Source organism: Colobus angolensis, unplaced genomic scaffold, assembly GCF_000951035.1.
Source record: "Colobus angolensis palliatus isolate OR3802 unplaced genomic scaffold, Cang.pa_1.0 Scaffold15, whole genome shotgun sequence".
NCBI classification, from domain to species: domain Eukaryota; kingdom Metazoa; phylum Chordata; class Mammalia; order Primates; family Cercopithecidae; genus Colobus; species Colobus angolensis.
Window position 1 is genome coordinate 5,689,989 of NW_012114599.1, and position 24,455 is coordinate 5,714,443.

The 24,455-nt window shown below is 37.8% G+C and overlaps 1 protein-coding gene across 3 annotated transcripts in view; it reads left to right on the plus strand.

Annotated features, from left to right (window-relative positions):
- The window catches only part of THADA (thyroid adenoma associated), a 359,044-nt gene that overhangs the window by 75,240 nt on the left and 259,349 nt on the right, over positions 1-24,455 (plus strand). For all 3 annotated transcript variants that reach the window (XM_011935906.1, XM_011935908.1, XM_011935907.1), the window contains 3 exons: positions 11,232-11,364; positions 14,131-14,244; positions 20,636-20,758. In XM_011935906.1, coding sequence (XP_011791296.1) covers positions 11,232-11,364; positions 14,131-14,244; positions 20,636-20,758 — 370 coding nt within the window. The remainder of the gene's footprint in view (positions 1-11,231; positions 11,365-14,130; positions 14,245-20,635; positions 20,759-24,455) is intronic.

Genomic DNA, 24,455 nt, shown 5'->3' on the forward strand with positions numbered 1-24,455 from the left:
TCCCTCTTTCCTTCCCTCCCTCCCTCCCTCCTTTGCTTTCTTTTTTCTTCCCTCCCTTCCTCCCTCTTTAAGAATTTCTACTCTTCATACAGTGCTGCTTTGTAGTTTCTGATTGGGAAAGTCAGGATTTCAGATATAAAAGACCGAGAGAAGCTGGATACATTTTTAGTAAGCTTCCTTGAGGACTGGTAAACCATTTGTTGTTGTTGTTGCTGATATATGTATGTATATGTGTGTATAAATATTTGAGATAGGGTCTTGCTCTTTTGCCTAGGCTGGAGCACAGTGGTGTGATATTGGCTCATTGTAGCCTCAACCTCCTGGGCTCAAGCAGTCCTCTTACCTCAGCTTCCTGAGTAGCTGGGACTACAGGTGTGCACCACCACGCCTGGCTAATTTTTTGTATTTTTTATAGCGATGGGCTTGTGCCATGTTGCCCAGGCTGGTCTCCAACTCCTGAGATTAAGAGATCCTCCTGCTTTGGCTTCCCAAAGTGTTGGGATTACAAGCGTGAGCCACTGCGCCTGGCCATATTTTGTAGATTAATAACATTTTGTGTTACTGAGTTGTTTATGATGAACCTTGAACCCCTTTTAAGAAGGTTGCAATTTTACAATGTGCTCAGAGGCTAAAGACACTGATTATTTTGTATTAATTTGACAAGATAACCAAATAAAAACAAAATGCCTTCAGACAAGAGGCTGTCTGCTTATTTAGTGGAAAGGCATTCACTAACAAAAGCAGGATTTTGGAATTCCCCATGGCTGTGGTTGGTGCCTACGCAGAGTTGGCTCAAAGAACCAAGGACTGTTTCACTCAAGAACCTTTCTTTTTATATCCTTGCTAGGCCCTGGATTGTGTGATGAAGAACCAAAACAAACAACTAGGGTTTGCTGTATTGTTCTTGGGAACCTTGCATGGTTTCATTTTTACTTCTCAATTCCTTCATTATCATAAACACCAGCAACACTGAAGTTTTGAAATCACTTCCTTATAAAGAAATCTTTCCTTGCTGGGGAGCAGACAGAAGGTTCATTGAATAGCCAGAACTCTATTCTGCTTTTTATAGGCACAGTGACCTCACCATTGAGAAGACTTAGAGTTCCAGCTCCCTGCTTTTTATACCTGGTTTGTCAATTTTATGCCTACCTGCAGGCACAGCGAATGTGCGCCAGCTGGCACCAGCACTAGTTGCTCCTTATTTAATTATTCAACAAAAGATTTCTTAAACATCTACTGTGTGCCAGATGCTGTGTTTGATTGAGCTCTCTTTGACCATTGAGAATATGATATGGTAGGCCACAGTTATTGTGAACCTAGAAATAATTACCAGAGTCTAAATAGGAAACATATAACTCTGTGGAACTAAGAGAGGGATGTGAGGACTTGAACAAGGGACTAAGGATTGTATGGGACCATGATGAGGAGTTTTGGGGACATTCTCATCAGGAACTTTGGTGCTTATGTATTTTAGAGTCATTATCTTCTCTATATAGCCCAGAGAATGGTCATTGAATTTTCAAAGCATTTTTATTTTATTTGCATTCTAAAGCACTGAGAAATCAAGTGATTTATCTATAGCTACACATGTAGTTGGTGATTGAGCCAGCACTAGAATGTAAATGTTTTTCTGGAATTTCATAGTGTTTCAGAGGTTAGCAGTTTAACAAAAGTTTATTGATATTGCTTTCTATAAGGAATTGTGATAGGTAGGATGAAAATATTGGTAAAACATGGGCCTTGTTCTTAGAGGAACTTTCAACCTAGCATTTTAATCTTTGGGATTAGATAAGTAAGTCGCATAATTTACAAGAGATACGTTAAAGACCAAGGCAAAGATCCACTCACTGAACTGTCTATCCTAGGTGGTAGGAATAATAATTAATGCCAATAATGGAAAAAAAAGCAAGACAAGAAGAAGGGCACGATGGGAGGGAGAACAATGCTTTAAACATGCTGAGTTAAAGGTGGTGTTGGGAGGCTGCCTAGTGGGATAGCAGACAGTTGGAAATACAGGTCAGGAGATTGACACAAGGGTTCATGTTGGAGATAGCATGACCTGGGACTTCCCCAATATTTTAGCAGTGAATGTCCAGCATTCTGGGAAATCCCTTAGTCCCAGGCAAATAGGGACAGTTGTTCACTCCAGCTGGAGGTATATATTTGAAAGTCAGCCAAACAGGAAATAGATGAAGCTATGGACCTAGAGGAGATCTCCTAAAGAGCCTTAAGAAAGAAAGGAAAAAGTTATCATCTTGAATTTAATTTTATAACTATTGTTAAAACTCAGAGACATTGCTGATATGAAATGTAGTTTCTACTCTGTGTTCACAAGTGTACAAACCTCGGTTAAATAACACTTTTATGTGAACCTGAACTATACTTGCTTTTGAACTCTATACTTGGTTTTGTTCTTGGGTCTTGGAAAAAATGATCTCTTGGGGTAGCAGTTAGATTAATAGAGTTGATTTTGGTAGGCTGTTTGGGGATTGCAGTAGGAAATATTCTTGTATGAATACTATAACCCTGATATGTGGAGATTTGCTGAATGTGTTTGTACCTGTTACAGGAAGCTAAACAGCCGCATCAATTGCTGGCTCTAACAGTGGCACTTCTCGTTGGAAAACATTTTTGTTTATACTTCCTTTTCTAGTTTTTGTACCCTCTTTCTTTGTCAGCCTGGTTTGTTAGACTCCATACTCAATGGAGTTAGTAAATTATGTGTCATTCATTTATTCAACAAATATTTATTGAGCTCCCTATAGGGTGCCAGGCCCTGCTATAGGTGCTGGGAATAGAGAAATAGCAGGAAGGAATGTGTCCCTGATACATGGAGATGTAGAAAATAATAAACTATCTGCCAGCAGTCTGTATTTTTATGTGATAAAGTTTGGTGGTAAGAAAGATTCTTTCCAACTAAAGTAGTATTTCAGCCAAGGCCTGAATGGCAAGAAGCAGCACCTTTTCTGAAGAAGAGCTTTCCAAGCAATGAGATCCACTAGTGCCAGAGTCCATGGTGTATTAAAGAACAGAATGGTATAAGATGAAGTTTAATGAGATTGTCCAGATACGTAGGGCTTTGTGAGCCAAGATGAGGAGTTTGGATTTTGTTCTCCCTGGGAAATCTTTGTGTTTTCTGAGAGTCTCCAACCACATGGATATAAAAATAGAAGATATCTTGGAAATTGTACGCACATTAATATTTATGGACCCTAGTAGGTAACTTTAAGATTATGAATAAATGAAGTACACGTGTGTGATAGAGTTGCATGGAAGTGGGGAGGGGACTGGATGAAAAAATGAGGAACTTCATGAATGTGTAAAATAAATGGACATAAAGTTTCTATTCCCAGAAAGTGTACGATTCCTTTCTAAGCTGCCACTTGTTCTTAAACCTAACAAAGTGGAAGTCTTTGTTTATGGGAAAGGGAAAGGCTTTTCTTCCTTCTTGTGCTTGGTAGGTAAAGTATTGTTTGGTAAGTAAAGGTATTGGCAGAGGCTTACCTTACTCAGTGGAGGTTATACATAACTACCTTCCTGGCAGTTTGAGTCTTTTCTGGGAATTTTGCTTCAATATGTTGGCTTTAAATGTACTTCATATTTGAATGTGAAATGAATTGCTTTGTATTTGCAGGTGAAGTCATTTCTTTAGGCTACCATGAATCATTCAGTTAATATAAGAAAACAGTTTATTAGTAGTAATAAACTTCCCCAGTTCCCTAAGGGAGTGGGGGTACCTTGAAAACAAATGAGACACAATTCAATTCAAGTCAGTCCCAAAGAGGTTATCCACTGAGTGGCTTCCATTCATGTCACCCAGTTCATTTAGAACTATTAATACTTTAACCCCCACCCCAATGGTAGATGTTCAGGGAATGAAATAAAAGTAACCTGAATAAAACATGATCAGGAAGATAATATCTTAAAAATGGTATTCTCTGGTAATACATTCCAAAGCCACATGAAAACATTTTGTAAATTATGTGCCCTTTGGAATTTTTATTCTATGGTTCTGTTTTTTAGGACATAGCAGAGTACAAAGCAACCACTAGGTACCTGATAGATCTCTTTAAAAAATAAAATAGTGAAATTCACTAAAACAAATAATAGAGAGTTGATAGCATCTTCATCATAAGCCAGATCTGAACATTTAGGGCAGGCACACTGAAATAATGCCTTTTTATTAGGCAAGGGCTTTGGTGTCAATATACATTTTAATTCTCTCTCTGCCACGTAAATGTTATGTAACCTTGAGCAAATTATTTAGCTTCCCTCTCGTCTACCCCTTATTTTACCCAATTTTTAAACATTAGTGTGAGATATTTGCATGTACTGGAAGGTATAGTGAATACAAAAATTAGCAGTTGTACAACCACAATGTAAATACCTCGAGGAAGAGCATTCACAGCAGAGAGAATGTCAGGTGAAAAAGTCCTGAGAGGCTTGGGCTTGGGGTAGGTATTTAAGGAGCATCAGGTAAAGCATTTATGACTGGAGTAGTGTAAGCATGGGAAAGAGTTGTAGATGAGATCAGAGAAGTTACAAGGACTAGACAGCCTAAGACATTATGTAAGAACTTTTGGCTTTTACTCTGATAAAAGAGGGGGCCATTGGCGTGTTTGTGAACAGAGGAGTGACATGATCTGGTCTTTTAAAAGGATTACTCTTACTGCTGTGTTGATAATAGACTATAATAGTGAAAACAGAAAGACCAATTAGTTACAATATTGCTATACTACAGAAAAGAGATAGTGATGACTTGGAAAGTGGTGGAGGAAGTAAAATGTGATCTGAATCTGGATGTAATGTGAAGATAGATCAGGCAAGGTCTGTTGATAGATTAGATTTGCTATTTGAGAGAGAGAGCGTAACTACAAAGTTTTTGGCTTGAGCCCCTGAAGAGATCGATTTGTTATTAGGATGGGCAAGACTGTGGGTAGAGTAGGTTTTTGAAGGAAGATCAGGAGTTTAGTTTGGGGCAAGTTTGGCAAATCTAGTAGACACCCCATTGAAACTACTGTGGGTGTACTTTGTTGAAGTACATCCTTTAGAATTTCTTTTGGGGAGAGTCTCCGGAAGGCAGACTTACTCTTTGTGTATTTTAGACTGTCTTTTTCTTACCTATGCTTTTGAGTATACTTTAATGGGGTATACAATTCTGGTGGACAGTTATTTTCCTTCAGTGCTTTTGTTATTGCCAGTGAGAAACTTGTGTTTGGTATAATTGATGTTCCTTTGTAGATCTCCAATTTTTTTTTCTTTAAATCTCCTGTGGCTTTTACATTTTTTTTATTAGTCACAATTTTGCTATGCTATGTCCAGGTGTGGAACTATCGTATGTGTACACATACACATACTTTATGGTTTTTTCATTCTGTATACTGTTTTGGGTAAATTTCCCAGAAGACTGTCTTCTAAGTCACTAATTCTTTAGAATTCATTTCATCTGTTTTATATGTGTGTGTGTATGTATGTGTGTGTGTGTGTGTGTGTATGTGTATATATATATGTATATTAAAAAATAGGTATATGTTTTTAAGACAGGGTTCTCACTCTGTCACCTAGGCTGGAGTGCCTTGGCATGATCTCAGCTCACTGTAACCTCTGCCTCTTAGGCTCAAGCCATCCTCCCACTTCAGCCTCCCAAGTAGCTGGGACTACAGGCAAGTGCCACCATGCCCAGCTAATTTTTGTTTTTTGTAGAGATAGGGTTTCACCATATTGCCCAGGCTGATCTCAAACTCCTGAGCTCAAGTGATCTGCCTGCCTCATCCTTCCAAAGTGCTGGGATTACAGGTGTGAGCCACCATGCTTGGCTGAAAGTATACTTTTATTTCTGATATTTCTAATCTTTTTTATTTTTATACATGCCTGTTCTTATTTCAGTACGGCTTGCTTTACATGATTTCTTGCTCTTTATTTATTTATTTTTTTAAGGGACAGAGTCTCACTGTGTCATCCACACTGGAGTCTAGTGGTGCCATCATAACTCGCTGTAGCCTTGAATTCCTGGGCTCAAGTGATCTTCCCGCCTCAGCCTCCTGAGTTGCTGAGACTACAGATGTGAGCCACCATGCCCAGTTCACTCTTCTTAAATAGAAATTATTCTCTTATTTATCACTTCAGTATCCCAAACATAGTTATTTTAAGGTCTTTGTCAAACTGCTCCATAAAATTAGTTTCATATGGAGTGAAACTGTGTTCTTATTACTGATTTTTTTTTTAGATTGTCTTTCTTAATATAAAATTTATTTCTATATTTTGAATTTTGGCTTGCTGGCTATGATGGGAGCCTTTTGTTTTCTTTATTGATTTCTTTCTAGGTTGTTTCCTCTCTTATCAGAGGAACTAGATTAGGTAGTGGCATTTTGGGTCTCCCACCTCACAGTGAAATTGGGGATATCGTAGATCTAGTCACTGAGTTAGTAGTCAGCCTGATTCAGAGGCTCCCTGTGCCCATGGCTCTTCCTACTGCTACAGCCTCAGACAGTTCTGGCAGTAGCTAGCTCTTTTTCAGATTCTTTTCAAAAGAGATGAGGCTGCTGAAATTCTTTGGCTGCCACTACTGCTTCTAAATCTGTAACCCTGTGGGTCTCTGGTATCAGCATACTCACTGCTTTACATTTCTCTTCATTTTTTACCCAGATGATTATCTTGTTTTTGGACTCAGCTTGTTTTGGGATTTCTATTTGTATATTTTACATATTGTTAATATTAGCTTGCATTGTAGGGGGATGTCCTGTCAAAATGGAAACTCAGCTATTTCATCTCTATTATTTCAATTGAAACTTTTAATACTTGCTTTTCTCATAATAACAGATGATTTTAGAAAATGGCCATTAATAACTTATTAGACATAAGAACAAACTCAATCCTTCCAAAAACCTTCATTTTATAAAACAGCAAAGTGAGAAAATGGAGAAATTTAGTAAATTGCCTTGGATCGTACAGTTACTAGGTAGCAGAGAAAGGATTCTAAACCAGATAACGTGGATCCATAATCTGTGTTCCTAGCCACTGTAATATATTCCCTCTCATCTATTAGTTGGGAAAAATAGCTTTCTCATAGTTTGTTCTAAGAATGAAGTAAGAGCAGCTGCGAAAAGCCTAATGCTGTGCCAGACATGTAATAGACATTCAACAAATACTTGTTTTTCTTTCCTTTGTGGCAGAGAAGTATATTTCCAATAAGATAGTTTAAATAAAACTTGTGGCCGGGTGTGGTGGCTCACACCTGTAATCCCAGCACTTCGGGAGGCCGAGGTGGGCAGATCACCTGAGGTCGGGAGTTCGAGATCAGCTTGACCAACATGGAGAAACCCCATCTCTACTAAAAATACAAAATTAGCTGGCCGTGGTGGCGCGTGCCTGTAACTCCTGCTACTTGGGAGGCTGAGGCAGGGGAATCACTTGAACTCAGGAGGCAGAGGTTGCAGTGAGGCAAGATCGCGCCATTGCACTCCAGCCTGGGCGACAAGAGTGAAACTTTGTCTCAAAAACAAAACAAAACAAAAACAAACAAAAAACTTGTAAGTAGATTTTGTCTAAAATGTAGCATGTTTCATTTTAGTAAAAAGGGAGTGTGGGAGTTCCATTATTGGACCAGATTCCCTTGTATGGCTTTGAAGGCAGTACTTGCCTGGGAGAGGTGCAGAGCTAAGAAGCAAGGGAATCAGAGGAATAGGATCCAGTGGCAAAGTTCACATTGGAAACCAGACAAGTAAAGAATTCTGCAGAAAAGCTGGTTTGATGCTGGGGAATTCCAGAGCAGAATAAGAAGGTTCGGACTAGATGGTAGGAGCTGGTGCCTTGAGCGTTTCCCAGAGCTCCTGAGGTTCCTGGGTCCATGGTGCAATGGGCAAAGAGGACTCTATCGATGGCAGTTTGCCAGCCTTGACCTTGTAGAGCATTTTTCTGGCCTCTGTTTTCAAATTCCGCAAATTAACAAGGAGCATTTGGTTCTTAGTATGTAATACTCAAGGGAATAAATAGGCCCAGTTAACTGTTTACAGTTATACTAGCCAAGTATCTAAATTAGGGAGTTGCCTCTGGGGCCTTGACCTAGCTCTTTCCCCAGTAATCTCATCTTTTACTTCCTCAGCTCTCATATATGGGCCTTCCACCATTCGACCTACACATCCTTCAAAGTCTAGTTCAGATTCCAGCCCTTCCATGACACTGTACTGATCCCATGTATGCCTAATACCTAGTAGTTGCTTCAAGTTAATTAGAAGTTTAGAGAAAGGAAAAGTCCTCGTGAGATGCAGTATTTGGAGGAACTTTCATCATTTGGATGAATAGGGATATGTGTGGAGACCATAAACAAATGCTTAGTTGGGAGTATGAGGTGTGTGTGTTTGTGGTGTGTGTGTGTTGTATGTTAGTATGAGAACCAGCAAAAAACAATCTTACTAGACCAGAAGAGTTTGTGTAGGAACTTGGAAAAGTTAAGGTTAGATTTAAGTAGGAGGGTTGGGTCCAGGTCATAGGCAACCTTTCAAGCTGGGAGAGTTTGATCAAGTTAGAAGAGGAGTTAAATCATTTGGTTAATAGTCAAGAGCCATTGAAAGTTCATGCAAGGAAGGGTGATGCATAGTGAGGGGTTCCACTCTGATTCCAGACCTGCCTGCCTTCTTGGAGTGGTTGGTTTTGCCAGGGACACTGTGGGCTCATGCAGGGAGGCCCAGGGGAGGCCTACTGACAGTTGAGGAGCATTATTGAACTAGTATTTAGTGTATTTATATTTCAACACACTTAGGAAATTAAGGAAATAGGAAAGTACCTCTCATGTTCTGCAGTTCCTTCTTCCCCTTAGTTTTTCCTACGTATCGAATCCCCTACAGGAGACTTGACCTTAGGCTGTAGCATTTATCTGTCAGCTGGTTTTGACTTGCCCATGGTTCTAGGAAGAAAATGCAAGTATAAATTAAACCCACAGATATTAGATCAAGTACTCTTTACCTTATTCACCTCTATAATTCCAGCTGCTTCTTGGGTAGCTAAATCACCAAAAAAAAAAAAAGGTTTTTGCTTTAATTTTTTTTTTTTTTTTGAGATGGAGTCTTGCTCTGTCACCCAGGCTAGAGTGCAGTGGCACCATCTTGGCTCCCTGCAGTCTCCGCCTTCCGAGTTCAAGCGATTCTCCTGCCTCAGCCTCCTGAGTAGCTGGGATTACAGGCGCCTGGTACCATGCGTGGCTAATTTTTGTATTTTTAGTAGAAATAGAGTTTCGTCATGTTGGCCAAGGTGGTCTTGAACTCCTGACATCATGTGATCCTCCTGCCTCGGCCTCCCAAAGTACTGGGATTACAGGTGTGAGCCACTGCGCTCACCTGGCCCATTTTTTTCTTTTTTTTTACAGTGAAGAAGGAACAAAAGCAGGCAGTAATCTATATCATTAGCACTTAAGTAATTACTCTTAGAAATCTGAATTTCAGTTTTTGATTGGGCAACTGTGTGAGGATTATATCAAGCTGGCAATATTACTAATAGAGTAGGTAAATTATTTCACAAAACACAAGACATTTATCTTAATTTAAAAAGATATAAAATCCAGTGATTGGGAAGTAACCTCAATCCTTAAAAATACAAAAGTGTGGGGCAATTATTTTTATTATGAAAAATTCCAAATGTGTGTATTTGTGTGTATGTATATCACATATATTTAAAAGTAGAGAGAATAATAAACCGCCTTTACTCATCATCCAAATTCAGTAGTGATCAAAAGTTGAGTCACAACTGCTTCATCTATTCCTTTTTATTATTGTTTGCTGAAGTATTCTAAAACACATCCCCGATTTGTGATTTTTATTCCTATGTACTCAGTATGCATCTCTAAAAATATGAACCCTTTGTTCCATGTTCACAGTTCAATGGCACATTTTATAAAGAATTTCTTGGTGTTATCTAATATCTAGTATGTATATAAATTTCCTCTGTTACTTGACTGTCTGTTTTACATTTCATTTGCTCAAATCAGGATCTAAACAAGGTTCACACACTGTATTTTGTTGTTGTGTCTCTGAATCTCTTTAATCTAGTGGTTGGGAGCTTTGATAGCTGGTTTTGGTGGCTAAGGGCAGGAGTGTTGAAGAAGCAAGGGTGAGGTGATGGATTTTAAGATATGCTAAAAGGAAATCTTTAGAATCACAGAGCCTGCTAGGAGTAGGGAGATGTAATTGTAACATTTATGGCTGAAATAATATTTTTTAGGTCCATGTCAAACTTTAAAAAATGCCTCCTTTAAAGTAGTAATATTTATATATTTTGTTCTATGTGAAACATACAGCTGGATCTGAGTTGCTATTTAGAATGTTTAGTCAGTAACTGAAATTATCTATTTTACGCCAAACTAGAATAAAGAAAAAAAAATCACAAATGTGTTCCTAAGAGATTCACTATCAATTAGAAATCAGTTATCTTTCTGCAACTTTTCTTTCTCAACTTAAAAACGTGTTTTTCCTTTGGACTTTGTCTGCAAATTTTCATATATTAATTTCAGTTAAAACCAGGTACCGTCTTGCTAAGATAATTTTGTCTACCTACTAGTGAGTATGTTATTCCTTGGGCAGTGTTATACAGTCTACTAGGGCATACATTGAAAAATTTTATAAAAATTAAATGTTCTTGAGCACTCTAAGATAATGCTTAATGTGATAATGCAGAAGCTCACTGATGTAATGTTCAAATCGCCTCAAAATGTTTGTGCCTCTTCCCAGATACATTGCTTTAATTCTCCAGAGGATCTGGTTAAAACTTTTATTTGTGTTAGGCCTCATTTTGAGAGCAATGAAAATGATTGCTAAAATACAGTTTAAAGTGTGTTTTCTTTGAATATATGTAATCCCTATAAACAGAACATAAATTATAGTAAACGATAAACTTCTATTCTCTGTGTTGGAAATCTTGAGTTGTATAGTATGAAATATCTGTGAGACCATGATCAACCTTTTCCTGAATATTTTGAGTGTGGATGGAGGCCAACATATTAAAATTTATTTTACGGACAAGACACATGCTTTAAACACTGCAGTTGTTAGAAATGAAATCTTTAGATCTTAAGACCCATAATAAAGAGGAAAGTAGGTGAAAAATATGAGACATTTTTTAGTTTCATCCCCTCTCAATATAAGGATGTTTATTATTTTCTTAACAGTATAAATGTACATCAATAGTTTGTACTTTCAACTTTGATACCTAATTCTGAATGTTTGATTATATATGCCTTTTAGGTGCCCAAATGTGAGTCTGCAAAAGCTGCCGGAGCAGTGGCTATGGAGTGTTTTAGAGGAAATTAAATGCAGTGATCCTTCATCTAAACTCTGTGCTACAAGGCGCAGTGCTGGAATTCCTTTCTATATACAGGTACTTGTCTGTAGGACCCTAGCCATTTGTTTATATTTATCTTTGATGATAGTGTATCCTAACCTGTTTGACATGTAAATGAGCATATTACATAAAGAACATTTCTGTCTTTTCAGCACCATAGCATTTGTGGCTTTGTTTTAATGTGGGGACGGTGTGTTCCTGTGACAAGATCTGTTCTTGGAACAAACTCTCTAAAAGGTCAATCTTGTAGTATCAACAGAGGGTGCTATACATTTCTGTCTGTGTATTAAGTAGACAGACATCACTGTGGCACAGTCATTGCTCACTTCCAGGAAGTATACATGTTGCCCCACCACCCCACTGTATTTAAAAAAAAAAAAACAAAATAGTCTTCCTTTCATCTCAAGACCTTCAGTACTCTCTGTAGGCAACCAGTGTTAACATTTTCTTTTCAATTCTCCTATAAAACGTCCATCCATAAAATAAGCATAATCATAATAGTAGCTGACATTTATCAGTGGTTATTTCATATACATTACCTCATTAACTCCTTCCCTGTACCCTATTATCATCTATATATTCTAGATGAAGAAACTGGGGTTTAGGTATATTAAGTGACTTGCCAAAGGCCACAGAGACAGTAAGAACTGAGTTAAGACTTGAGCCCAGGCAGCCTGACTCCTGAACCTCTCTGCATATGAGAATATGTGTGTGTGAGTCCGTTTTCCCTTTAAACACATATGAAAATGTATACACTGCTTGCTCTTTGATTTCACTAGTATTATACCTTAAAGATTGCTTCATATCAGCACATTTAGATATGGCTATTGATGGGAAAATATTTTATTTAGAAATTAAGACTGTTACCTTCATGAACCCAAAGAATAAAAACCAGTATCCTCACAATACTAAATCAGACCCCATCCTGAAAGGCCTTTGTTTAATGCATAGTAAGATTAAATCCAGGAATGTGGTGGTATAATAAAAGCCCTGAAAATAAATGGAATGAAGTCTCTGTTTTTTTTTGTGCCCCTACATTTTTTCCTTCTCTTTCTTACTCCTCCCTCAAATTCCTAAAATCCCTTTATGATTTTTTTGGTGACAGTGGGCATCAGTTGCAGAGGTTGTTGACAGAGATCATTAAAGTAGTTCTCCTGTACGGATTTTGGTGACCTTCAGAAATCAACTTTTCTTTGATCTGACCCATTCTGGATCAGTGTGTTTCATTCTCCTGCCTGTAATTCACTCTGACCTTGTGTTTTTACATGTCATTTGTCTGTCTGAGGTCCAATGTTAAGACAGGATCAAGGTCTCACTGCATATTTGTGCAATGTGCTTCTTTCAGCTCTGGTGCCCAACTTGTACTAAGTATTGAATGTAGCTTTCCACTTTATTTTAGTTGAATAAAGTCTAAATTTAAAAAAAAATCTGCTTAAGTCTTCATTTCTCTTAGCATGACTTGCTAATAAAATTATATTCCTGTTTTGGTGGAAATCTGCATAGTGTTAGCTACGGAAAAGAACTGCCTACTTAGTTTGTGAGTTTACCTTTTGCATAGACAGATTAAAAATTATTTTCAATATAGACAAAGTTTTTTTGAATAGTCATTTAAAAAATATCTGAGCATAAATAAACTATGAGAAATGTCTTCTAAACCAAACTTTTTTTTGTATGTCTTTATTTTCCTCTTCTGTAAATTTGAAATGCTTCAGAAGAAGCTGACTAACTTGAAACTTTCACTTTTGAGGGCCAGTAGCTACAAACATGAAAAGTAGACATGGAGGAAGGGAGTCTGAGAATGTGACTAAAGTGATTTTTTTAAACAGCTTTATTGAGTTGTAATTCACATACTATATATTCACCCTTTTAAAGTGTACCATTCAGTGGTTTTCAGTATATTCACAGAGCTGTACAACCATTATTTAGTTTTAGAACATCAACCCATGAAACTTCCCATACTCATTAGCAGTTACTTCCCATTTCTCTCTACCCCTGCCACTCAGCCCTAGGCAATCACTATTCTACCTTCCGGCTCTATACATTTGCCCATCCTGGACATTTCATATATATGGAAGCATACAGTGTATGATCTTTTGCATGTGGCTTCTTTCACTTAGCATGATGTTTTCAGAGTTCATCCATGTTGTAATATATGTTAGTACCTCGTTCCTTTTTATTGCCTCACGTGACTTAATACCCTATTTTTACCCTATTTTTATATTTATTGGACATCGGCAAAGTGTTAGATATGAAGTAAGTAAGTAAGCTACTGAAAATTTTAAATATAGGACCTCTTTGGTGTTTGCAGTATTTCTTTTTGTTCCATGGAGTTTCAGATACTTTGATCAGTCCTCCAAGTAATGATTCTTTGGTGAAGAATTAACTAACTGCTTCATCTCCAGGGAGCCTTAACATTCTTACAAGAAATTTAATCCAGAGATTTTTTGTTTTTTAAGTGAAGAGAATTTTCTTATTAGATAAATTTGTTACTAAAACTGATTTGTTTATTGTGTCTGAGAACTGCCACCTACTTAGGGTTCTTAAGGAGTTGTCAATAAGTTTTAGCCTTTTAGAATTGTAAAATTTAATGAGCAAACTGGAAGTGACCTTAGAGATGAAGAATCTGTAGGTTAAACTGTGAGGCTAAACCACCTGTCCAGGGCCACATGGCTTAATTAACTTTCTTTGATAACCACATATTTTTATTAAGGGGATTTTGCATTTTGGAATTGATCCAGGGAAGCAGCAAAAAAGTGTATGTAAACTAAGAACCCTGTTAATTTTTACATTCTTTTTTCATAGGCACTGTTGGCATCTGAATCAAAGAAAGGCAAAATGGATATGTTGAAAATAACAATGAAAGAGTTAATCTCTTTGACTGGGCCTACAGATGACTTACAGAGCACAGTCCCCCAGGTAATCATGGAAGTACACAAACCCTCCATGTTGTTGTTGTTTTCGTTTTGTTTTTCTCTTTTTTTGAGATGGAGTTTCGCTCTTGTTACCCAGGCTGGAGTGCAGTGGCGTAATCTCAGCTCACTACAATCTCTGCCTTCTGGGTTCAAGCAGTTATCCTGTCTCAGCTTCCTGCAGTGGTTTTAAATCTTTGCTTTATTTTTTAACAAAAATTATTTGTTGGAGATAAAGAACTCTTGAACGTTGGACAGACATTTGAAGCTTGTTTGAATAGCTTTTATTTTTATTTTTTTGTCTTTACCATCCACAAAATAAACCATTGCTGTAATTGAATATATTAATCAAAACAAACAATTTTTAAACTCTGGTGAAAACATCGAGCTTATATAAGCTATTTTATAATACTACTGCATCCACAAATTTGAAAGTGTATGTGCTAGCACTTTAGAATTTCATGTGTGCTTCTTTGAGTTGATGTACATTTTGTAACTCGGCCGTTGAAAATTTCCTTTAAATGTGGTATCTAACTTTTGGGATGTTCACATTTAGTTCCTTTTAGTCACTTACCTGTATGTATGAAGTTAAAGCGCTCCTCATAGCTTCGCTTCACCACTAGGGAGTCAGTATTAATACCTGTCAAGTACTGCTTGTACATTATAGTCTGGGCTTCCTCAGTTAATGCTTTATAGTAGGACACTCCTTTTTTTGTCTGTGTTTTGAGACAGTCTCACTCTGTTGCCCAGGCTGGAGTGCAGTGGTGCGATCTTGGCTCACTGCAACCTCTGCCTCCTGGGTTCAAGCAATTCCCATGCCTCAGCCTCCCCAGTATCTGGGATTACAGGCGTGGGCCACCACACCTGGCAAATCACCTGAGGTTGGGAGTTCAAGACCAGGCCCAATCACCTGTTGGCCAGGTTGGTCTCGAACTCTCGACCTCAGGGATCTGCCTGCCTTGGACTTCCAAAGTGCTAGGATTACAGGTGTGAGCCACCGTGCCCAGCCTATAGTAGGACACTCCTGCCCAACTATAAAGAGCCATGCTAGGTCAGGGAACAGACTGAGAGCTGAAGTTTACCATCAAGTACAGTAAGTACATAGGATTGTATTTTAGAGTCTGTGGGAGGTGTTAAAGGGAGCCCACAGGCCAGAATGTGGACTGCGGAAAAGAATGGGGATTCTTTTCCACAATCATATGGAACGTAGTCATATGGCTCATAGTGGCCAGTGCCCATAGGTATGAAATGTCTTCATTTCTTTAAAAAATTGACTAAAATGTTGTTAATCACCGTTCAAAAATGATGATTTCAAGACATTTTTCAGTGAAATGTGAAAAAGATATAATTGGTTCTGTTTTCCTAAACTATCACTTTAAAAAAGTAGATGCTGTGTATCTGTTATCTGAAATGCTGGGAACCAGAAGGGTTTCGGATTTCAGATTTTTGTTTCTTCTTTTTTTTGGCATTTTTGCATTATACTGAACGGGTCAACATCTCTAATCTGAAAATCTAAAATGCTCCAATGAGCATTTCCTTAGAATGTCATGTCGGTGCTTAAAAAAGTTTTGGATTTTGGAGCTTTTTTGATTTCAGATTTTTGGATTTGGGATGCTGAACCTGTGCTGTTTTTATAAGAACATCTAAAAATGATGGAGGTTGATTTTAACGAGTGCTGGATAATTATTGCCCTACTGTACTTCAAAGTGGTGGCATTTTAGTGATCATTTTTATGAAATTGGTGAGATTTAAAAATTTTGTCTGTGACCAGTCTTCTAAGCTTTTTTAGTTGATAATTTGCTTTCCTTCTCCCCTCCCAAGGTTCATTTCTTTATTATTTTTATTATGTATCTTTTGAAATATTTCAGCATACGGAAATATATAGTGAATAATGAACATATTTGAAACCAATTCCAGTTTAAGAAATTAAACATTACGGAGATTGTTAGTTATGCTGTGGATTCTTCCACATCTCGTTCCCCTTTATTCCTCCTCAGCTATAACCACTAACCCAAATTAGTGACTATCATTCCCAAGCATTTTCATCATACTTTTATCTCCTTTTACATGAATGTTGTTATTCACACTTTTTATACTTTGGTTTTGTCAATCAACATTATATTTTAAGGTTAGTAAGCTCCTGTTCAGCCGCTGTTCACTTTCATTTCTGAACAGTATTTTATTCTATTTCATTTCATCCCTTCTTCTGTGAATGGACATTTGCTTTGTTTCCAGTTTTCTTGTAGTAGAAACAATGCTGAAACAAACATTCTTATGTGTCTCCTTACACATGTGAGTGTTTCTCCAGGTTATATACCTAGAAGAATTGTAGTGTTTGTAGGGTACACACATATTGAATTCGATACTATTGTGTTGTCTCCAAAGTGGTTGAACTAATATTCCTGTCAGCAGAGTATGAGACTTTCCATTGCTTATCAACACCTTTGTATTATCAGACTTTTACAGTTTTTGACATTCTGCTTAGTGTGAAATGCTGTTTTCTAGTTTCATTTTGCATTTCTCTTATTACTAGTTAGCTTTAACATCTTTTCATATGTTTATTAGCCTTTTGGTTTACTTCTGAGAGTTGTCTGTTGAAAGACTTTGCTTACTTTGATATTGGTTATTTGTCCCTTCATTTTTGTTTTGTAGGAGCTGAATTTTTGTTGTTGTTTCAGAAATATTTTCTTGATATTGATTTCTTTTTGATTACTTGAATTACATATATATTCTCCCAACCTATGGTTTCTCTTTTTACTTCGTGGTCTCTATTATTATATAGATAATTTTTAATTTTAATAAAATAGAATAGGTTAGCTTTCTCCTTTATGGGTTGTACATTTGGGTCTTATTTCTGAAATTCAGCCCAAGATCAGAAAGATCTTTTATATTTTCTTTTTTCTTTCTTTTTTTTTTTTCCAAAATGAGGTCTTACTCCGTGGCCTAGGCTGGGGGGCAGTGATACGATCTTGGCTCACTGCAACCTCCGCCTCCCAGGTTCAAGCGATTCTCCTGCCTCAGCCTCCTGAGTAACTGGAATTATATAGACTTCCGCCACCATGCCCTGCTAATTTTTGTATTTTTAGTAGAGACGGGGTTTTGCCATGTTGGCCGGGCTAGTCTTGAACTCCTTACCTCAGGTGATTCTCCTGCCTTGGCCTCCCAAAGTGCTGGGATTACAGGCGTTAGCCACCGCGCCCGACTGAGAAAGATATTTTATATTTGCTTTTAAAAGTTTTGAAGTTTTACTTGTCACAATTGTCATAATTTTATGTAAAGGAAACCATATTATTATTTTTTTACAGATAGGATCTTCCTCTGTCACCCAGGCTGGAGTGCGTGCAAGTCTTTATGTTACCTGTAATTTGTCTTTGCTAGTGTAAAATAAAATAAAATGATTTAATGTTTGCCATTTGGATGACTGATACGGAGACATTTCTGATATAATACATCCTTTTCTTCTTGATTTGTACTGCCTCTATTATGTGTTTTCATAGATAGGTGGTTCTGTTTCTGTGCTGCCTTTCATTGGTCTATTAATCTATCCCTGGAGCAAAACCACTATTTTATTTTATTTTATTTTTTTTTGAGATGGAGTCTTGCTCTGTCACCCAGGCTGGAGGGCAGTGGTGTGATCTCAGCTCACTGCAACCTTCACCTCCTGGGTTCAAGCTGTTCACCCCCCTCAGCCTCTAAGTAGCTGGGATTACAGGCCTGTGCCACCACGCCTGGCTAATTTTTGTATTTTTAGTAGAGATGGGGTTTCACCATGTTGGTCACGCTGGTCTTGAACTCCTGACCTCAAGTGATCTGCCTGCCTGGGCCTCCCAAAGTGCTGGGATTACAGGCGTGAGCCACCACACCTAGCCTAAAACCACTTTTAATTATTGTGTCTTTATAAAAGTTATAATATCTGGCAAGTTGAATCTTTTTTTGTTTTCTCTTCAGAATGACCTTGGCTATGTTTGGCCTATTGCTCTTCTATAAAAAATTTAGAATTAGCTTGTTAAACTCAATAAAAAGCCCTTTTGGAATTTTGGTTAGAATTTAAACGTATTGATTTATTTGGGAGTTTTGCTCTTGTTGCCTAGGCTGGAGTGCAATGGCACGATCTCGGCTCACTGCAACCTCCGCCTCCTGGGTTCAAGCAACCCTCTTGTCTCAGCCTCCCGAGTAGCTGGGATTACAGGCGTGCACCACCACGCCTGGCTAATTTTTTATTTTTAGTGGAGACATGGTTTTGTCATGTTGGCTGGGCTGGTTTTGAACTCCTGACCTTAGGTAATCCACCTGCTTCAGCTTCCCAGAGTGCTGGGATCACAGGCTTGAGCCACCATGCCCAGCCCATAAAAGTATTACAGATTATTTTTGAGATTTATTTCTAATGTCTTATTTTTTTTTGCAATTATGAATGGCATTTTTAAAATATTATATTATCTGTTGTTGTTTGAGAAGATTGCAGTTAATTTTTGGATTATTATCGTGCTTGTATTCAGCAGCCTATCAGAATTGCTGTAATACAGCAAATGACTTATCTATAAATTCTTTTGGATTTGTTTTATGTCTTTGACAAATAATGCTAAGTATGTTTTAACTTTCTAATTTTTAGTTTTTTAAAAACAGTTTCTATTGTACTTTGCTGCTGGAACCTGTAGTACAGTTTGGTATAAAGAGAGATAACAGGCATCCTTAGGTTGTTTCTGATCAATTTATTGCAATTTTTAATCTACCCATTATCTTATTAAGGAAATTGAATTTTATTGAATATTTTTGCATCTTTTGAGATAAATATATTTTCTTCTAGAATTTGCAGATGTCATGAATTGTATTGATTTTTTCAATTTAATATTATCTTTGCATTCTTGCATCTCTCACTGGTTTTGTGAGTGAGACTGGCCTGTGGTTTTCCTTTTCATGCTGTTTCTGTCCTGTTTTTTTAAATATGCATCTTTTGATGGAATTATAGTACATATACAGACAAGTGTACAAATCATATGTGTACCTCAGTACAGTTTCACAAAGTGAACACATTTGTACAGTCATCAAGAAACACAACATTTCTAGCGACTGAAAGCCCCCTCTTGCTCTCTTCCAGTCCACACCCTTCTCTCCAAGAGAAGGGCCTAACTTCCAACCCTCTAGTTTTATTTTTTTCTGTTTTTTGAGTTTTACATAAATGAGACCATACATTATTATTATTTTTTTATTTTAGAGACAGGATCTTGTACTGTCAGTCAGGCTGGAGTGGAGTGGTGCTATCATAGCTCACTGTAGCTTCAAACTCCTTCGTAATATTTTTTATTTATTTGTGCCTTCTTTCTCTCCTCTGCTCTTAGTTAGTCTTGTCAGAGGTTTATTTCTGTTTCAGCGAATCAGCTTTTGGGTTTGTTAAGCTCTTAGTTGTATCTTTGCTATTTTAAAAGTTTCTGCCCTAAATTTTTATTTTCTTTCTGTGTTTCAAGTTTATTGTTCTCTTTCTGTTGACTTAATTGGTCACTTACCACAATCATTCTAGTCATTTAAAAAAATAGAAGCATTTGAGATATACATTTTTTTTTTAATTTCACTTAAACTGCATCCTACAAGTATTGGTATGTAGGTAGCATCTTCAAAATATTAAAAAAAATTTTGACCAGTGTTTAATGTGTTTGAAAATGTGCCAATTTTAAAAGCATTTTTTAGGCCAGGTGTGGTGGCTCACGCCTATAATCTCAGCACCTTGGGAGGCCAACGCAGGTGGATCACCTGAGGTCAGCAGTTCAAGACCAGCCTGGCCAACATGTTGAAACTCTGTCTCTACTAATTATACAAAAATTAGCCGGGCATGATGGCACACACCTGTAATCCCAGCTACTCGGGAGGCTGAGGCAGGAGAATCGCTTGAACCTGGGAGGTGGAGGTAGCAGTGAGCCGAGACCACATCATTGTACTCCAGCCTGGGCAACAAGAGTGAAACTCCATCTAAAAAAATAAAATAAAATAAAAAATAAAGTTTTTTTTTTAAGTTTCTTAATTCCATGGTGATCAGAGCATAATCTATAAGTTATTAAGTACTTGGTATTTGTTGAGACTTTATTTGTGGCTAAGTTTGAGGGATTTTAGAAAATAAATGTTTCATGTGTGTGTGAAAATAACATGTCTCTGTATTTAGGTGCAGGCTTCTACATATGTGCATTGGATCAAGCTTTTTTATAGCATTGTTTGAATCTTACTAATTTTTTGTAAAATGGTTTATCAGTTACTGGACGTGTTTTATTAAATCTGCTGTTTCATTTGTGAATTATCCATTGCTTGTAATTCAGTAAATTCTTTGTTTTGAGGCTGTGCTATTGTATATGTGTAGATTTAGAATTGCCACGGTTTTCAACCTACAACTAATTTTGAACTTCTTGTTTTAGGTTCATGCTTTAAATATCCTTAGAGCATTGTTCAGAGATACACGCCTGGGAGAAAATATTATTCCTTATGTTGCTGATGGAGCTAAGGCCGCAATTCTGGGTTTTACATCACCGGTCTGGGCAGTAAGTGCTGTTACTATTCATTTTCATTGATTTAATTATGCTTCTGAGTAGGTTTTAATAAACTAATCTTTCACTGGATGATAAAAAATATTTCCTGCCCTTTACCGTGAAGTTTCTTAGAAATCTTTGGATCAAGCTACGTTTTTTATTGTTGATATTTCATGGTTCCATTTTCACTCATTTGTTGGCTGATTAACCATCTTTCTTTGTTTTTTTTTTAAATTTTTTTACTTTAGTGATAGCTTTAGGGTTTACAGTATGTATCTTTAACTTATCACAGTCTACCCTCAAGTGATCTTACGCTATGTCACTTAAAGTATAAAAACTTAATAATAGTGCACTTCTGTTTCTCTCCTCCCAGTTTATGTGCTGTTATTGTCACACATTTTACTTTCATGTATGTTGTAAACTCACATTACATTGTTATTTTTCTTTAAACAGCCAGTTATATTCTTTCTAATTTACCACTTTAGCTGTTTTTAAGAATACACAATGCAGTGGCATTATGTGCATTCACAACAACGTTTATCAGCACTGTGCTCTTCTGGAACATTTTCATCATCCCGAGCAGAAGCTCTGTACTTATTAAACACTAACTCCCATCTCTCATCTCCCTCACCCCTAGTAACCTCTGTTCTTTCTGTCTCTCTGGATTTGCCTGGTCTCATACCTCATGTAAATGGAATTGTACAATATTTGTCCTTATGTTATTGGCTTCTTTCATGCGGTATATGAAAGGTTGGTCCATACTGTGCGGTGGGGGTAGGGTGTGTGTGTGTGTTGGTTTATCAGTATACACGGCATACACACATCCCACATTTTCTTTTTTTAATTTTTATTTTACTTTAAGCTCCAGGATACATGTGTAGAATGTGCAGGTTTGTTACATAGATACAAGCGTGCCATGGTGGTTTGCTGCACCTACCAACCTGTCATCTAGGTTTTTTGTTTGTTTGTTTTTAATTGAGATGGAGTCTCACTCTGTCACCCAGGCTGGAGTACAGTGGTGTGATCTCAGCTCACTGCAACCTCTGCTTCCCAGGTTCAAGTGATTCTCCTGCCTCAGCCCCCCAAGTAGCTGGGACTACAGACACATGCCACCACACCCAGCTAATTATTGTATTTTTGGTAGAGAGAGGGTTTCACTATGTTAGGTAGGCTGGTCTCGAACTCCTGACCTCGTGATCTGCACGCCTTGGTCTCCCAAAGTGTTGGAATTACAGACGTGAGCCATCACACTCAGCCTGTCATCTAGATTTTAAGCCCCAAACGCATTCGCTAGTTGTTCTGATGTTCTCCCTCCCTTCCTGCCTCCAATAGGTCCTGGTGTGTGTTGTTCCCCTTCCTGTGTCTATGTGTTCTCACTATTCAATTCCCAATTATGAGTGAGAACATGCAGTGTTTGGTTTTCTGTTCCTGTGTTAGTTTGCTGAGGATGCTGGCTTCTAGCCTCTTCCATGTTCCTGCAAAGGACATGATCTCATTTGTTTTTATGGCTGCGTAGTATTCCATGGTGTATATGTACTACATTTGCTTTATCCAGTCTATCATTGATGGGCATTTGGTTTGGGTCCATGTCTTTGCTATTGTAAATAGTGCTGCAATAAACATATGTTGCATGTATCTTTATAGTAGAATGATTTTTATTCCTTTGGGTATATATCCAGTAATGGCATTGTTGGGTCAAATGGTATTTCTGGTTCTGGATCCTTGAGGCATCACCACATTGTCTTCCACAATGGTTGAACTAGTTTACATTCCCACCAACAGTGTAAAAGTGCTCTTATTTCTCCACAGCCTTACCAGCATCTATTGTTTCTTGACTTTTTAGTAATCGCCATTCTGACTGGTGCGAGATGGTATCTCATTGTGGTTTTGATTTGCATTTCTCTAATCATCAGTGATGTTGAGCTACCACATTTTCTTTATCCAAATTCATCTGTTGATGGACATTTAGGTTGTTTCCACTTTTTGGCTATGATGAATAATGCTGCAGTGAATATTAATGTACAAATTATCTGAGTCATTTTAGTTCTTTTGGGTATATCATTATGGTAATTCCATGTTTAACTTTTTGGGGAATGAACAAACTTCTTCCCCAGCAGCAGCACCATTTTATACTCCCATCAGCCATGCACAAGTTCCAGTGTCTTTACATCTTTACCAATGCTTGTTATCTTTTTTTTTTTTGGTAATAGCCATCCTAATGGATGTGAAGTGGCATCTCATTCTGATTTTGATTTGCATTTCCCTCATGATTAATTATATTGATCTGGAAACAAAACAACTCTGAGTATTTAAATGTGTCTGTATTTTGGATGCTGTAGACTCTAGTATTAGTGTGTTGAGTTAGTGCTACAAGTAAACTCCATCAAAAGTTGAAAAAACAGACACTCGCAAAACATTGAAATGGAAGAGGTTAAATAGTGAGTTGCATTTTCTTTTGTAATATGGTCACTGTCCAGAAGCATCTTGATTCAAAATCTTAAAGATAGTGGACAATACCCAGTACAGTTGTTTCATGTGTTTTCTTATGATTTCTGGGAGAAACATTATAGTTTGTTTTCCTATATCATTGTGTCTTCTAGAATAAGGAGAATAACCTCTGGTTTATAGATGCTTGAAATACGGCCTAAAGTAAAAAGTCTGGCAAAGGGAGAGGAGAAAAGAAGCTAGATTTTTTTTTTTTTTTTTTGATACGGAGTCTCGCTGTGTCGCCCAGGCTGAAGTGCAGTGGCGCGATCTCAGCTCACTGCAAGCTCCGCCTCCTGGGTTTACGCCATTCTCCTGCCTCAGCCTCCCCAGTAGCTGGGACTACAGGCGCCTGCCATCTCGCCCGGCTAGTTTTTTGTATTTTTTAATAGAGACGGGGTTTCACCGTGTAGGCCAGGATGGTCTCGATCTCCTGACCTCGTGATCCACCCGTCTCGGCCTCCCAAAGTGCTGGGATTACAGGCTTGAGCCACCGCGCCCGGCCAGAAGCTAGATCTTAATACATTGCCTGCAGAGTGGAGTATTTACTAGAAAGTCAGGCTTTCCAGTTAGTAAGCTGCACAAACCATTTCTTACCTGTATGATAAGCCTCTAATTGAGAGTAAGCATTTTGCAGTGGAAGCCAAAGGCACAGACTCCCATTGTGAAGAGGAATCCTTTGAGGTTGCCAACTCTTGCCTAGAAAATTGTGCATCTTCCTCTAAGAGATACACACTTCTGGAATTCTGTCTAAGAGCGTTGCATAACTACTCTTGAGGTCACAGACTTTACCTTTTACACTTACAGGAAGTAGAGCAATGCCTTTATGATGTCAGTAGAGTCAGAGAGGTAGGACTGTGGCTTGACCATCAGGAATACTGGAGATCATAAAAGTGATTATCAGAAATACCAATATTGCTTTCTTCAAGCCATTAGTTCCAGATGAACCAAGAAATATTTTCTATGAAAGGACTTTCAGAGAGTGAAGCCTGGTGATTCGTCCAACTTTTTAGTAAAATTGAAACTATCAGAAATGAGTGATTCATTTTTTTTTGAAAAGACTATTTTTTGAGACCCTAAACAGTAATACATGTGCACTGCAGAAATTTTGAAAATAAAAGCAGGCTGGACGCGGTGGCTCAAGCCTGTAATCCCAGCACTTTGGGAGGCCGAGGCGGGTGGATCACGAGGTCAGGAGATCGAGACCATCCTGGCTAACATGGTG